At 42.4% G+C, this 16,315-nt stretch overlaps 1 protein-coding gene across 3 annotated transcripts; it reads left to right on the forward strand.

Moving 5' to 3' along the window:
• The first annotated feature begins 1,780 nt into the window (after positions 1–1,780).
• COPS3 (COP9 signalosome subunit 3) lies at positions 1,781–15,397 on the forward strand. 3 transcript variants are annotated; one of them, XM_021549938.4, is made up of 12 exons: positions 1,781–1,861; positions 4,598–4,727; positions 5,598–5,710; positions 5,816–5,865; positions 6,722–6,814; positions 7,544–7,723; positions 8,675–8,815; positions 9,858–10,031; positions 10,866–10,952; positions 11,245–11,358; positions 11,926–12,006; positions 12,325–15,397. In XM_021549938.4, the coding sequence occupies exons 1-12, from the start codon at positions 1,807–1,809 to the stop codon at positions 12,376–12,378; spliced, it is 1,272 nt and encodes a 423-aa protein (XP_021405613.1). In that variant the 5' UTR covers positions 1,781–1,806; the 3' UTR covers positions 12,379–15,397. The 3 variants fall into 3 exon arrangements, with proteins under 3 accessions (XP_021405613.1, XP_085448254.1, XP_085448253.1); XM_085592127.1 differs by lacking the exon at positions 1,781–1,861 and adding an exon at positions 2,039–2,060; XM_085592128.1 differs by lacking the exon at positions 9,858–10,031.
• Positions 15,398–16,315: the final 918 nt, after the last annotated feature.

Below are 16,315 nucleotides of genomic sequence, written 5' to 3' on the forward strand. Positions count from 1 at the left end.
ACTGACAGCATTAGGCAACCACTGAGCTGGGAAATAAAAGTTTCTGCTCGACAGCAATAATAAGGTTCCAAAATATTTAATTTTTCAAGTCCAGAATGTTTTCAAGTGGAATGTATTGTCCTTGTTTCACAGAGAGGGCAAATCTGCTGTTGGGATCGGGTGACCTGGGGAAGGTCACAGAGGGAAGGCAGGAAGGAAGAGCTGGCTGGACACGATGGTGATCTCAGCTGGGAGGGGAATGTGTGAAGTTCAGGTCTGTTTTGCTTTCACTTGCACCGCAGGCGTTTTGTTTCCTTCAAGGAATGGGATTTCAACACAGCTGGGTGTTCCTGACTAAGCAGGGAGGGAATACATGAAAATTTATGGCTCCCCAGGCAGTGGTCAGGGCACCGAGCCTGACAGAGTTCAGGGAGCATTTGGAGCTCTCAGGCTCAGGGTGGGATTTTGGGCTTGTCCTGTGCAGGGCCAGGAGTTGGACTGGATGATCCCTGTGGGTCCCTTCCAGCTCTGGATATTTTACAATTCTGTGATCTCCACTCAGGCTTCCTTCATCTTCAAAGATACTGAACACATTCCCTGCCTGCAACAGCTCCAGGACATGCTGCTGCAGCTCCCGAGGCATGGGAAACGCGGATCCATGTGTGAAAAATGCTATTTCATAATTGGCTTTTCACAAATATTACAATGAATATTATACGTGTAATGTTAGAAAGTTATGCTGTATTAATTCTCTTTAGTAGTGTGTTAAAGATAGTTTTAGGTTCCAACATAATGTTAAAATAGAGACTATGTATGTTGGGGGAGTTTTTTTTTTTTTTAGGAATGAGTTACTCGCTTCAAGGAACACCGAAATCTTCCAAAGAAAAGGAATTTATGGTTTTCTTATCAGAAGAAACTAATTTCTTCAGGCCTTGCTCAAACTCGAAGATGCCTTGGGGATTAAAAGAAACTGTTGACATACAACAGACAGAGTTCTAGTTTTAAATAGAATGTATGCATAACCATGAAAGATATATGAATATGCAACAGGCTATTGCTTTTAAGGTTATTCCTTTATTCACAAGGCATGCTTTTCGTGACTTGGTGTCTGAGAGCATCCGGACGTCCGTAATTCTTTGCTTTTTATTGTCTTGTAACTGTCCTAAGTCTAAACTTTATTACTCTAGTTGTATTACTATTTTTATAACCATTTTATTATTATTAAACTTTAAAAATTTTAAAAACCAAGTGGCTGGCGCTTTTCACACACGTGTTAACCTGAGGGATTCAAACCCCATTCCGTGCTACCAGAGCGAACATCCCACGCGCTCATCCCAGCACCTCCACACTGTCAGAGGGGGCAGAAGGGATGAGACCTCGGCTGGTGCAGCGCAGCCCCTCGGGTGGGCTTCACCTCCCGGCCCGCGGGCAGCGGGAGGCACCGGCCACGCGTGTGGGGAGGGCCCGGTGTCACTGGGGTCCCGGCGGCGCAGGGTCCCTTCTCACATGGGCCGTCGTGTCGCGGGGCCCGCATGTCGCGGGGCCCGCATGTCGCGGGGCCCGCATGTCGCGACATATGTCATGGCGACAGCGCCATGACGTCACCGCCGCCCCCCCCTCAGGCGCTGCTGAGTCACGGCCCCGCCCGCGCGCCTGACGCGGGCCCGGCGGTTGCCAGGGCGACCGCGCTTCTCGCGAGAGGCGGCGGGCGGCGCGCGGCCCCCGCGGCGGGCCCTGATTGGCGGGCGGCGGGCGGCGCGCGCCGCTCCCCCCGCCCCGCCCCGCCCCGCCCCCTCGGCGCGCGCGGCCGCGGCGCGAGCCGCCAAGATGGCGTCGGCCCTGGAGCAGTTCGTCAACAGCGTCCGGCAGCTCTCGGCCCAGGGTGAGCGGGACGGGGCCGGCCGGGGGCGCCGCGAGGACGGGGCGGGCCCGCGGGGACGAGGGAGGACGGCGAAGAGCGAAGGAGCTGGTCAAAAGGCGCGGGTGACGGCGCGGCGGGCCGGGGCCTGCCCGCTCGCACGGCGCTGCCTCAGGCGCGGGTCCGCGCTGCTGCAGCCCCGCGGCGGCGGGGCCGTGCCGGGGTTAGTTCGGGACAGCCCCGAGAGGATCCTGGCGGTGTGACAGGGCACGAAGGGCCGGCGGTGCTCTCACGGAGCTCTCCCAGGATCGGTGATCCTGCCAAAATCGGAGCCTTTAAAACAGGGGGAGGAGCGAGCATCGCTAGGGCTTTAAATGGGATTGTGCGGCCCAGCCTGTCACCCCCGTAATGAACAGACTGGTTGTGATAAATGTGATTTAAAATATATTTCTGAATTGTCCAAGTGTCCGTGCTCTAATTTGCAAGCAGAGCGTAGACAGAGAGTCCCGCCCCACCACGGAACTGTGTGACAGATCAGAGACTGTACCCACGTGTCCACAAAGGGCTTTAATAATCACAATTAGAATTCCTCAGTTTTACTGCCAAACTCCTATTTTCACTCTGTGTGGGCGCAGCGTTTTCTGGTTCTTGAACTTTCCCTGTGTATTGATGCTCTGTGAAATGTGTTCGGACTGGTCTCTGCCTGGGATGTTTCCTCCCAGAAGCTGATCAAAAATGGATGTTTCACACCGTGGCCCCAGGTCTTATCTCTTGTAGTTCTTGGGTTGAGCTCCAGCTTTCTCCTACTCGGGTTTCACGCAATAAATACAAATATTTCTACTTTAAAGACAAGTTGTGCCTGCAGGGTGTGGGTACAAACCAGATGGAAGATGGATCCTTGTACTTCTGTAGTTGAGCTGGAGAACTTTCTGTCACAGAGTTTTGGGGAGGCAGAAGGCTCAAGGGGAGGCTGGTGGGCTTTATTGAAGTTCTCCCATTAGGGATGAGCCGGGGAGATGTTCTCTGTGAGAAAGTCCCCAGCACAGTAAGGGCATGGACTTGATGGAGCAAGTCCAGATGAGGCCACCAAGATGATTGGAGGGATGGAGCTTTGAGGAAGGGCTGTGAGAATCTGGATTGTTCAGTCTGGAAAAAAGAAAAGGCTCTAGGGTGGCCTAATTGTTGCCTTCCAGGATCTGGAGGGAGCTACAGGAAAGATGAGGAGAGACTTATTTATAAGGGCTTGGAGGGATAGGAAAGGAGGAATGGCTTCATAATAAGCAGAGAATAGGGTTAGATTGGATATTAGGCAAGAATTCTTCCCTGTGAGGGTGAGCAGGCCCTGGCACTGAATTGCCAGAGAAGCTGTGGCAGCCCCTGGATCCCTGGAAGTGTCCAAGACCAGGTTGGACAGAGCTTGGAGCAACCTGGGACAGTGGGAGGTGTCCCTGCCATGGCAGAGGATGGAATGAGATGATCTTTGAAGTTCCTTCCAACCCAAACCCTTCTGGAATTCTGTGAAAGTAAATCCAGAGCCAGGAGCTGGATGTGAGAGCACTCAGGAGCAATGTGTGTGTGCATGTGCTGGTTCCTGGCTGGCATTTGGCCACCTGGGAGGTGACAGAAAGGGACATTTAGTTGGGCCTGGTACTGGAATACTGGAATTTCTGCTTAGACTGTAAATTGTTCGGTGTGTGGGTAGAGAGATAGATCACAGAATCCCAGAATGGTTTGGGTTGGGAGAAACCTTCAGGGCCGTCTCTTTCCAACCCTTGCCATGGACAGGGGCACACTCCACTAGAGCAGTTTGCTCAGAGTCTGTCTGGGGTTTATTTTGTTTTGTTTTGTAGAAGGGGTGGATTTCTGGAACAGGGAGGAAACCAGAACTAGGGTTTTGCAGTGCCTGAGCACCATGATCAAAGCGCAGAGAGTTTTACAAGCCCTATTCCTTCCCTTGCTTATGTCTTTTTTAAATTTCATAGGAAAGAGAATAGTTTTGGAGGTGAGTTTCTGGGCTCTGGTCCCCCATTTGGAATTTTGATCCCTCTGTCACTTCAAAACTAACATTTCATTGCTAGAATTTCCCTCCTATTCCTTTCTCAAAGAAAAGGCCAGAGACCTGAGGGTAGTATAAATCTCTCTGAATGGAGCAACTATTCCTCATTTTCTGGAGACTTTTGTTAAGGGTGAGAGAAGCTCTCTTTTTTCTCTCTAATCTGCAAGGATTGAACATTGAAACAATGCTCTGCTTCAGAAGGACGTAGTTTTAATTAATTCAGTTATTTACTGGGGAGGAAGAGCTTGAAAGCAGCTCATGGGAATGGATCTGCTTTCTTTTATGAGGGTTTTGGGGCTTGCCATACCTTCCTCATTCAAAGTAGTCCCTTTCCATGCTGTGTGCATAGCACACAGCATATAGAATAACACTAGTTTTAATTGTACAAAGTAAATTTAAGGACAGGTTTTTAAATACTTTTGTTGTAGGTACTTATTTCTAACTTTAATGTCTACTTCAAAAAAATGCTTATGAGCAGACCTGAAAGTTGAGTAGTGCTTGAGGACCAGCAAGGAACAAGCTCTGGTATTTGTTTTATATTAAAAAAATGTGGTGGGCAGAAAATTAATGCCTGTTTTATTAAAGAAAATTAAATTTCGGGGTGGTATTATTATTTCCTGCTGTTACATGAGGAAGCAGAGAAGTGTGGGAATGGGTGAATGTACTTTAACTAGGCTTTGACAACAATGCTTTTTATTTTTCAGGGCAAATGACCCAGCTTTGTGAACTGATCAATAAAAGTGGAGAGCTGCTAGCAAAAAATCTTTCCCATCTGGATACAGTGCTTGGTGCCCTGGATGTACAGGAACACTCACTAGGTGTTCTTGCTGTCTTGTAAGTGTTGCTTGCTTTTAAGTAAATACTAAAACTTCAGGCAATGAGCTGAACTGTCAGACAGGCAAAGCTTTTTGTTCTGGCCCTGGGACAAGTTGCCTGGAGAAGCTTTGACTGTCCCATCCCTGGGAGTGTCCAAGGCCAGCTTGGACAGAGCTTGGAGCAACCTGGGATATTGGAAAGTGTCCCTGCCCATGATTGATTCCAAGGGATTGGAACTGGATGGACTCTGAGGTCCCTTCCAACCCAAACCATTCTGGGATTCCATGATAAGTGTTTTTCCATATGTGTTCAGAAAAAAATATGTAGAATGAGCTTTTAAAACTTTATTTTCAGGGCATATTTTCACTGAACTGTAAGCATAGAGGAAGATGTTTTATTCCAGTCAGAAACAGGCTTTTATCATGGCTCTTGAGTGTTTGTAGACAGCACTGAGGCTCTTGCTGCTGTCTGGAGTTCAAGATAAAATTGAGTTGCCTTGGGGATGCTGAACTTAAGGTGAAGATATTTAGTTCCAACTGGCCATATCTGACGTCAAGTGAACTATCTGCAGGTTTCACTGCCATTTTAAAATTTTCTCTTAAGGCAAAGATCAGAATTCTAGCACTTGTTCTACTACTCTTTCGAAACAAAATACTGATAATACTGAAAATTATCTTTGCCATTGTAGTTTGCACTAAATTGCTAATTATATTGTGCATTAAAAGGTGTTTTCAGATGTTGCTGTGCAGCTAATGGGGAAATCCTATGCCATGTCTCATTTGGATTTGTTTGCAAGAACCTACATGCAGAGACTTAGCAATGAAAATTAATCTTTTTTTTATGAACCTCCAAGCAATAAATGCTAAACCTTTTGTTTCTTTGTTTCAGGTTTGTGAAGTTTTCTATGCCCAGCATCCCTGACTTCGAAACGTTATTCTCGCAGGTGCAGCTTTTTATCAGCACTTGCAATGGAGAACACATTAGATATGCAACAGACACTTGTAAGTTAAGCCTAATTTCAGACTTGATATATTTTTGGATAGTTTGATAATACTGATTTTTTTTCACTGAGGTGTTTTTCTTGTTTGTTTTTTTACTCTGTGTAGTTGCTGGCCTGTGCCACCAGTTAACAAATGCCCTTGTGGAGAGAAAACAGGTGAGCAAGTACCATCTAGTACAAATAAGTTACTCCATACCCAAGGCTTAAAGGGGGTGTTACCAGCCTCTTACTCCATAAAGATTTGTCACTAACTTCACATCAAGTGTTTCTATGCAGCTCTTTAATTGTTAAGTTTACTGAAAGATAATGAGCCAAACTCAAAATTCTAAGATTTCTCTTAAGGAAAACCTAAGGAAGATAATTTTTTGGGGGAGAAGTCACCTAAAAACATGTTCTCCCACACAAAATAAGAGATCTGTAGTACCAAGAATATTCTTCAGACAATGCATGAGTAGAGGAAAGAGGTGCAAGGGTTATTGGCACTGCTGAGTCAGTGATTTTAGTCTCAGTGTTATTCTCACTGGTGTTACATAATGTTCTTAATGAAATGCCTTAAAATATGCAGGAAACTTGATTAACAAATACTTGACCAGTGGTTTTGTTGCTAAATCCTGACTTTTCCAGGCCACTTTGGTGAAGTCCAGCCTGAGACAGACCAGCTCTGATCTCTACTTTTAAGTGAACTGAAGTGAGAACCTTGTTTTTAGTATTTGTTGGGAGTTTGGATGGATTCATGGAGTCAAGAAGGTTTTTTATTGATATAGATTACTGTATTCCTGGTGAGATTGGCTTTGTGGAGCAGAATTGAAGACTTTATCAGGAAAAATTGTATAGCCAAGGTTAATTTTATTCTCCAAAAGACTGTGATATCCTACAAAAAGGGAACCTCAAGTTAACTATTACTTAATGGAACCTGTCAATTAGTGTTATTTTTCATTTGTAAGTGTCAACATAAGATCCAATGTGCTGCCATCTATGAGAAATTATCTGAAAGAGATGTAATTTCTGACAGCCCCTGCGAGGAATTAGCATTCTCAGACAAGCCATAGACAAGATGCAGATGAACACAAACCAGCTGACCTCAATACATGCAGATCTCTGCCAGGTAAGGGGATCACAAGGGCTTTTTGTGAGAATAAAAGCTTATAAAATACCTGTAAAACTTCAAGGAAATGCACATTCACGTATTGCAGTGTAAGAATGGATTTTCAACTGGGTTTTTGTTTGGTTTTTTTCCTAGCATTAAATAATATGATGTACTGAAATAAAATCCAAGTCTGATATACAGATTAATTATTAATTTTAAATGTTCAGTGCATGTCCCCAGATCTTTGGTTTTGTTGATGACTTCAGAAGGTCCTTTGACATTCCTTCTCTGTGGGCTAAAAGTCACACTGAACTTAACTTGCGTGGTATCAGTATAATATCCAGCTCCTGTCTGCTCAAGACTGACAAAAGACAAGTTTATGTTTGTCATGGTGTCTTTGGCCTGGATTTGTATTTCTGTCTCAGTCTTGGCCCCTGGGATTTAGGGTTGGACAGGAATGTTCAGAGCAATATTTAGTGCTGCCAGCACAGTAGTCTGGCAGTCCTGGAGTTTCAAACAGCTTTGTCAGAGTTTAATTTCTTTAGGAGTCAGATAATTTTATAACAGTTCATAATCTGTACTAAAGATTTTCAACTTGTGTTACTCCACTATGGACATGCTCTGTTTTTTAACTCGTGGGAGACTGATATTTATGCAGTAGTACTAATTAATTTAGTTTCAATTCCTTCTCATGGAAACTTGAATGGAAGTGGCTAATTTCTGAAAACTTGATTTATTTTCTTGTAGCTCTGTTTGTTAGCAAAATGCTTTAAACCTGCCCTCCCGTATCTAGATGTGGACATGATGGATATTTGTAAAGAGAATGGGGCATATGATGCGAAGCACTTTTTATGTTACTACTACTATGGTGGGATGATATACACTGGGCTAAAGAACTTTGAAAGAGCACTCTACTTTTATGAACAGGTAACTTGAAATGAAACCATAAGTCTGAAGTGTGATGTCTGGAAAGGCAGAAGTAGATGTGTAATAGTGCTGAGAAAACACAGCACCTTTGAACTGGCACAATCAGGCTGTGTATGGAAATGTTTTCCTTTAAAGAAAGTCTCTCACAGCCTTGTTGCACCATAAAGCTGTGCTGCTCAAAGAGTGATGTTAAATTTATCTCAGTATAAATATTTTTCAGCTGTCTGCTTGAAACTGCAGCACAGAAACAGGTCATGGGCTGACACACGGTTGTGTGTCCTTAAAAAATAAAAATAGTCCAGAGGTTTTGCTAAGGCCTTTGCTACTTTTATGAGAGGAGTTATATTTTTTCAATGCTGTTATAATATTTGCTGGTTTTGCTTTATCTGGGAAGGAAATAAAAGTAGTAAAATTAGGTAAATCTTGTGTATGAGGGAAATGCTTGTGAAATGTGCAAAACAAATTGGTGCAGCATTTTTCTTTTTTTGTAAATTAGGGTCAGCTCTTGAGTAGTTCCATTATCATAGTGAACTAAAATCCTTTTTCCCTATTCTGCAGACCTCTGACAATGTAATAGCTTTAGAAAACCTCTTTGAGGGACTGTGTAAATCCAGGCTCACAGGTAGCTACAGGTGATTTCTGGTACAAGTTTAGATACATTCCAAGGAAGGAAGTTTTGATTCTATCTGAGCAGATCTCTTTTAAGACAGGCACCACTGTAATGTGATATGTTTTGAGTAGCTTGTATAAAATTCCCTTTCTTTTGCGTATGTCTGGATAATTAATTTTGACAGAAGTTAGTTAAGCTTCAGCACTCAAAGGAGAATTTCATATGTCACTGTATCCTTTCTACATGCAGCTTGAAATTGAGTTTTTTATTCATGCAGTAACTACCAGGATCTACCAGTAAGCAGACTAAATTTCTGTTCCATTTCTTTCTCTCTTGCTTAGGCAATAACTACTCCAGCCATGGCAGTCAGTCATATTATGTTGGAATCATATAAAAAGTATATCCTAGTTTCTTTGATACTACTTGGTAAAGTTCAGCAGCTACCAAAATACACTTCCCAGATAGTTGGTAGATTCATTAAGGTAAGTATTGCAAATACTTCTACATAATAGATCAACAAATCTGAATTTGTAAGTGTGTAACAGTGGAAAGTGTCCCTGTCCATGGCAGGGGTTTGGAGTAAGATGAACTTGAAGGTTCCTTCAACCCAAACCATTCTATGATTGTATGATGTCAGTGATAAGGGTTTTTTAAATCTGGGAAAACTTCAGTGTTGAATAGTACTAATCAGTATTCCTTTCACTGATAGTGCGCATTCCTCTATAGCTTCTTATGTTAAAATTTTAAAAATACTCAGATTTCAATTGACTTTCAAGCTGCAGTGTCATTATGAAAAGATTTGACCTTTAACTTCATCTGATTGAAGCACAAAATGCTAAACAGTTTGTTCCCAGACCCCAGCTTTTTAAAGAATAAAAGCTGAAAAAACTGCAAGTTTGGAGTCTGTAAGCATTCAGATTAGGAGGTGTAGGTGGGAGACAAAACTGCTACTGAGAGAGTTCTGATCCTCAGTAACACAATTCTAAAACTAGTTCTTACTTAACACCGAGCTTGTTGATTTGTGACCAAAATTCTAGAGAGTTCCAAAATTCTTCTAATTTCAGAGACTAATAAAAAGGCTGAAAACATTTTAAAGTAGTTTAGGTGAACTGGTTTCACCCTCTGAGTCTCTGTTGTCGATGCTGTGACCTGAAGTGGTCAAGGATGGATGTCTTAGAGGGCAGAACAAATATAATGGATGGGCAGTTACTGGCAATGCTTACCTCAAACTCAGCTGGTCACTTGAGAGCTGTTCACACTGCTGTAAGTAAAACTGCCACACAGAGGTCCTGGAATGATGTTTACTAAATGCTACACAGCAGTAATACAGATTTTAGTGTGTGAGGGTTTGTCATTGCCATAAAGCCATGTATGGGCATCCTGTCTTTTTTATGAGAAGTGCCCAAGCTACTTAAATTTACTTCAATGCCTGCATGGCTTCTAATGTTGGAGCACTGAATAGGTTTTGTGAGGCTGGGTGAACACTGTGTTCTTCAAGAAGGGTTCTCATTTTTCTAATTGCAGCCTCTTAGCAATGCTTACCATGAATTAGCACAAGTTTATTCAACCAATAAACCCTCGGAGCTTCGAAATCTGGTGAACAAACACAGTGAAACTTTCACAAGAGATAACAATATGGGGCTGGTTAAGCAATGCTTGTCATCTCTCTACAAAAAAAATATTCAGAGGCTAACCAAGGTAAGAGAAATTGTGGACAGTTTTCTTCTGTGAGAGTGTATTTCTGAAATATATTTGATTTAGAGCTAAATGATAACATAGTAATGTGGCAGAGAAATCACTTAAACTGAGATTTGTGTCTGAAACAAAGGAGACTAGAATGCTCTGTATAGGAAAACAAATCAGTTGGCTGCTTATGCATTATTTAAAAGGTGATTCAATCTGTCTGTCAGAGGTGTTTGCCCATGGGGTTTTCACAGGTAATCAAAAAAGTGAGAGCTGCAACCCAGTGACCTTCATCCCTATTCAAAAAATAAGAAAACTGAACTTTACAGGCCACTTCATTAGAAAGGAGTGAGTGAACTGGAGAGATTTTGGAAGTGACTGAAATAAAAGGAAAAACAGAAGCACTGAAGTTAATTGCTCCTTCAGCCGAGAGATCAGATTAATCCTGAAAGGTGATTGGGGAAAGCAGGTTTTTTTTGCAAGCTCAAATCATATTTGTTGCAGTAGGAAAAAATCTCATGAGGAGCTTAGTATATGCACCTCTTGAAGGAAATTCAAGGGGTGGAGAGTCACTTTTTTGTGTAAAAAAGGTGAGAGGAAGAGGTTGGATGTGGTCAGGACTGTCTGGTGTAAAATGAAATCTCAGGAATGAGTAATGACTCCATACGTGCTCAGTGTAACAAATTAATGTCTGGAGGAAGAACTGACTCACTCTTACTCTTCAATAATTCTGTGTTCCACTTGTTCCCTCCCATCAGACTTCCACAGTCAGGTTACACAGACCATGAAGCATCAACAGGAAAATCCTTAACATCCAGTTTTAACACTTAAAAACTTTCTAAATTTCAGACATTTTTAACATTGTCATTACAAGACATGGCAAGTCGGGTGCAGCTGTCGGGGCCCCAAGAAGCAGAAAAATACGTCCTCCACATGGTAAGACCTCTGGCCTGGGGAAGCTATCCCATAATTAGTGTTTGGGTTGGCAGTACACATCTTGAGCAGCTCTTCTTCAGGGTGGAGGAAATGCTGACAGTGTACTGTGGTGTTGAGGCTGTTCTCAAAAAATCTAAAAGCATTGTAAGATAAGGCATGAATCGTGTTTTTGGGAAGCTGTGGGAAGTAAAAGCAACCAAGTTAAAGACAATTCCACAAAGAGTCTGTGTGTTGTAGTTACCTGAAATTCTGTTCTTGCTGATAACTTCTATTGAACCCTCTGTCATTTCAGATAGAAGATGGTGAAATCTTCGCAAGTATTAATCAGAAAGATGGTATGGTCTGTTTCCATGATAATCCTGAAAAATATAACAATCCAGCTATGCTTCATAACATTGATCAGGAGGTAAATCTTTTACTCCTTTTGGAATTCTTACCAAAGAACCTTAGACTGTAATCAGAGAGGTGCTGGCAGGAGCCAGTGTAGTAACTTAGATATAGAGAGTGAGGACTGTAAATCACTATATTACTATTTCACAGTATTTTCATGGGTTTTAGATTAATACTCTCTCTCAATGTGTTCCCTGTTTTGTCCTGCACAGCTTGAGCTGTTTCAGGAGACTGACTGCTTGCTGTTGATGATAGGAAGATCCTTGAGTGGATTAGAAAGATTGTTTTTAGAGTTTTAAACTTGAAGGATCACTTCCATTGGCTCTCAGTAACCTGCCTGTAGGTTAAGGTGGTTGAGCCTCAGGGTACTGTCTATCAATGGCCTTAAAAAGGAAGGCATGGATCAAATGAAGGGAATAAAATACGGTCTTACACTTTTGTTTGGGAGGTGAGGGATGAGAACATTTTGATGTAGAACTTTAGTGGTGGCAGAAATTACTTGTTCTACGTGGCACAGCCGTGAAATGTGTTGAAGATTAGGTACAAGCTGGACAAAGTAATCAATTTCATACATATTTTTAAGATGCTGAAATGTATAGAGCTTGATGAACGACTGAAAGCCATGGATCAAGAGATCACTGTGAACCCTCAGTTTGTGCAGAAGGTAATGGATTTAATGTCTTGTCAGAGTATGTAAGAGATTCATTCAGTGCAGTGAGTATATTGTACTGAATGTCAGTATTTACAGTGTTGTTATTACATATTATTAATAATATGTGCATAAACATCATGACACATCATAAAGATAATTTATTAATTTTAAAGGTGCTTTTCCCTAATTAATCCTGCAGTGATTTTAACCAGAAAATTAAGTTCATGTTATTTCATAGGCACTTTATTTTCCTCCCTGTTCACTTCAAAGACCTGTCATTCTCAAGCCTGCAGACCTGTTTCTGAACAGAACTAACTCTTTCCCTTTCAGAGTATGGGCTCTCAAGAAGATGACTCAGGGACCAAACCATCCAGTTATTCTTGAAATTAATGTTGCTCACCACTCCGCTTTCAAGTAAAAGCTTACGAAAGAATCACGCCTGGAACAGGGCATTGAGGAGTTCCACAAAGAGAGCAGAGAGAACTGAGCTTTGCTTTTCACCTGGACATTAAGAAAATAAAAGAACACCCTCTCAGTACTGTATAATATCAGAAATATTCTCTGCAAAGAAAAAGGAAATCTCAAAAGAAACTTGAAAGTCTGTTGTGGATTTATTTATCTTCAGATTAACATTGTTAATGCATTAAATAATCTACCTTTTGTTTTAAAGGGTTTGAATGTTGCCGTGTTTCTGTAGCAGTCCTCCTCTTCTGCAAAAGAAAGTGTTATTCAGGGAAGAATACAAACCAGTGTTGGTTCACTTACAAGATAATTATTGGTTCATTATTCTGTATTTAAAGTTGGCTCAAAGTGCAGATTTATCATATGTGTGGTGGGGGCAGAGAGGTGGAGTTCAAGCAAATCATAATGTAGGGAATTTGCATATGCCCCATGTAGCTGGTGCTGTCTGTTAAATGAGGAAATAAGAACTGTTCTTCCAGAAAGGATGAGGATATCAACATGTCCTTGTAAGGAAGTTTGCTGCAAAGTAAGAATCATATATGGAAAACATACGTGACAGCTGTTTATGATTTTAAGTTTCTGTTGCAAAATATCTGCTAATATTATTTGCTCTTAGATGAAATTTATTAGGCCTAAACAAAAGGATATTTGGAAAACATTGGTGTTCTGGAGGATTCTAGATAGGAAGTTGTTTACACTGAAAGAAATTTAAATGTTTGTTCCTGTGCAACTGGCATGAAGGTATTCAACAGGCTGATTGTTTCTTTGGTGGAAACCTGTATTTCTGCATGGAACATAAATAGAATTCTATACAGCTCTCAAAATGCAGGATTTTATTCAGATATAATGTGTTGGAATGGTACCTGGTTTTTAATTTACTATTTTAAACTTTGAAACTTTGCTATTGGATTCTTTAAAGTGCTTCACCCCTTAAATCCAACAGGCTGTTTAATTTTCTGTCATTCTCGTGTATTTGAAGATTCTCACTGTTCAAACACCTTCCTGTCAGGCAGAAATAAACCCGTCATCAAATCAGAAAACAAGAAGCTCAACAGCCACTGCTTCCTACTGAAACACCTGGCCAGGAGCTGCTTGCTCCTGCTGCCCTGCCAGCTTTTGTCCAGGTGGGAGCTGAGCATTCCTGGCTCTTGCTGTGAGAAGTTTGTATGTATTGAGGTCACCTATGGTTGAAAATATTCCATTTGTGCTTCCAGCGCTGATACAGAAGTGTTGGTGGCAGCAGGGTGCTGCCTTCTGGTGCAGAGAGGTGTCCCAGGTTGTGGTTGGTGGTGGAGGACATTTTTAAAAAAGTATAAAATAGCAATTTAGTAGTGAACACAGTGGAGGTCCATAGTGTGAGTAGCTCATCACTTCCTGCCTGAGAGAATTCCATTGGGACAACTTTTATATCTGATCTTTAAGCAAGATCTTGGGGTTTTTCATAACTCACAAGTCTTGTAACTAGAAGAGATCTATGACTTGGAAGGTTTTTAGCCTTGTTAATCCTGCAGTGATTTTAATGCTGAACATACAGCATTTTCCCCTCTGGTCCCATGGAAGTATTAAATGAGTAATTAGTGATGCTGTGGCTTGAGCCCAAAACAGGGTGGTTGTTACAACCACATGTGGCACTCACAGAAGGGACTGCAAACAACTGACCCCAAACCCCACCCATCCAGAAATGTGCCTGCCTCAACTCTCTTTGCCAGTGGCTCCCTTGCCAGGGGAGAATGTATTGCCAGGGGAGAATGTATTCAAGATGCTGTCATGGAGTCTGAAAAAAACCAGGAATGTCCATTTTTACACTACTAGTTCCTGTTATTGAGCATGGATTTACCTGCTGAGATCTGCAGGATGGTTTTCCAGCTGTGGAATTAGAAGCAAACTAATCCATGCAGCTGGTGAATAGCTCTAGATTTTTCTCTTCTTTTTCCTTGCCCAAAGTAGATAAAATAAATCCATGCTCACATCAAAAGGATGGCAAAAATAGCTGTGTAATAGTTTAAAGTGATATATTCCATTACATATCTGATTTTTAAGAGGGCAAATGCTTTTAAAGTTAGAGAATGGCTGCGGTTCCTTTTCTGTCTGTGCTGTCAATGTCTGAATTCTGTTAGAAATTCAAAGTCAGGTCCCACCTGTAGAATCAGTAGATAAAGCATTCACCAAAAGTGCTCCAGGGAAGGGCTTTTAAGTCCTCGTTTGATAAACACACATGATCTGGCATCTGCATGTCTTGAGATAGCGCTGAAATTAAGTCAGATTTTTAATGAAGCAGCTCCTTCCAAGTCTTGGAACTAATTGCCTGGGCTGTGGTCAGCTGAGAGGCTTCGAGAACACTTGGGCTTTCTGGTTTTAATTTGTATTTACTGCAGGGAAGGACTTCTGCTGAAATCTAGGAACACTGCGTGCTGTGCTGCTCCCAACTTGGACTCTCAGAGGTCTCGTGGCTGTTCCTTCCCATCCTGCATGGTCACAAGATGTGTCCAGGGAATACTGAGTGCACGCTTTGATATCTGACTCTGATTTTGATGCATTTTAATTGGCAAAGACACAAAATGCACTTCTGAAGGCAGCATCACATGTGCAGCTGCAGTTCATAGCCACAGGAGGGGTCTCTAGGCCAGTCACGGTGAGATTTGGAAATGTTCCTAAGGAGGAATGGTTGGAAGCTGTGTCCAGCCAGCCCCCACTCCTGGTTTTGTGCCACTGAGGAGCCCCAGAGCGAGCTGTGCTGAGCCATTGCTCCGTGGTGTAACTGCAGCTGCCTCCTCCTCCACAGCTCCCTGTGTGTGCCACGGCACAGCCACAGCCCCGTGTTTGTGTTGTCACAGGCCGTCTGTATAACCTAGGAAATGTTCTCCGTGTGCCACGCTGGCCCGGGAGCTTAGTCCTGAGAAGTTGTTTAAATGTACTATTGGAAAATAAAGATAACAAACGAGTGGTTCTTAGTTTGTCTTCAATGAGATTGTAGGTCTTTTCCATTTGGGGTTTTCTTAGGTTTTTTGGGGGGATCTCTCTGTTGTGGTTGCTTTTCAGGAGGTGATTTTTGGCTGACTGGGGAGGCTGCTGGTTGCCTGCTGTGTGTGGCAGTGCCCTCTGCTCCAGAGGTGCTGAAACCCTGCTGGTGGCTTCTCAGAGCTCTGCTGAGCAATTCCAAGTAGAAATAATCTTTCTTTAGTGTCTTTCTGGAGAAGTGCTGCTGCAGGTCCTTGACTGAGATGAGCTTTGGGATTTTGGATGGAACGCATCTTCACTAGTCTAGTGAAGATGTCCCTGCCCACAGCAGGGGCTTGGCATGGGATGGTCCATGAGGTCCTTCCAACCCAAACCATTCTGGGATTTGTGTCTGAGCTCTGTATTTCTGTAACAATCCATCTTGCTGACCATCTGGCTATTGTTTTAATCAAAGACATAATTATTAGTCCATGAGTGGCTGTGCTTGGACCCAGAGGTGTGTTGTGTAGTGGTATCAGCAATAGCTGCTCTTTCTTGGGATTAAAGTACGAGTTTTACTCAGTTGAATAATCTATGCTGTTATCTACCTGAAAACTTATTCTTTTTGTTCAGATTCAGGTATTTAAAGTTCTTTAAGTGGCGACTCCAAGGGGCAGGGAGGAATCTGGTACTTTATTATTTTTGAAGGTCAATAGGTTCATATGGAATTTGGTTTAGCTTTCCATCATAGATTCTTAAGAGATAAATAATATTTTAATATTTAAATGTGATATCCTGAAGAGAAACAGGAGTTGTTTAATGGAAATAAAGAGCCTGAACAGGCTTAACTTGGGCATCTGCTCCCCTGCCCTTCCCGGGCTGTACCTGTGCAAACACTTCCACAGAGCCGCTTTATACATCG

The sequence above is a fragment of the Lonchura striata genome, chromosome 14 (genome assembly GCF_050655825.1).
Source record: "Lonchura striata isolate lonStrDom1 chromosome 14, ASM5065582v1, whole genome shotgun sequence".
Classification (NCBI taxonomy): Eukaryota; Metazoa; Chordata; class Aves; order Passeriformes; family Estrildidae; genus Lonchura; species Lonchura striata.

What these genes read in the sequence shown, in the direction of transcription:
- COPS3 (XM_021549938.4), top strand. Translation starts at nt 1,807, where the DNA reads ATGGCGTCGGCCCTGGAGCAGTTCGTCAACAGCGTCCGGCAGCTCTCG. An exon ending in CTAGGTGTTCTTGCTGTCTT is followed by an intron (nt 4,728 to 5,597) that starts GTAAGTGTTGCT and finishes TCTTTGTTTCAG; the next exon opens with GTTTGTGAAGTTTTCTATGC. An exon ending in ACCCTCAGTTTGTGCAGAAG is followed by an intron (nt 12,007 to 12,324) that starts GTAATGGATTTA and finishes TTTCCCTTTCAG; the next exon opens with AGTATGGGCTCTCAAGAAGA.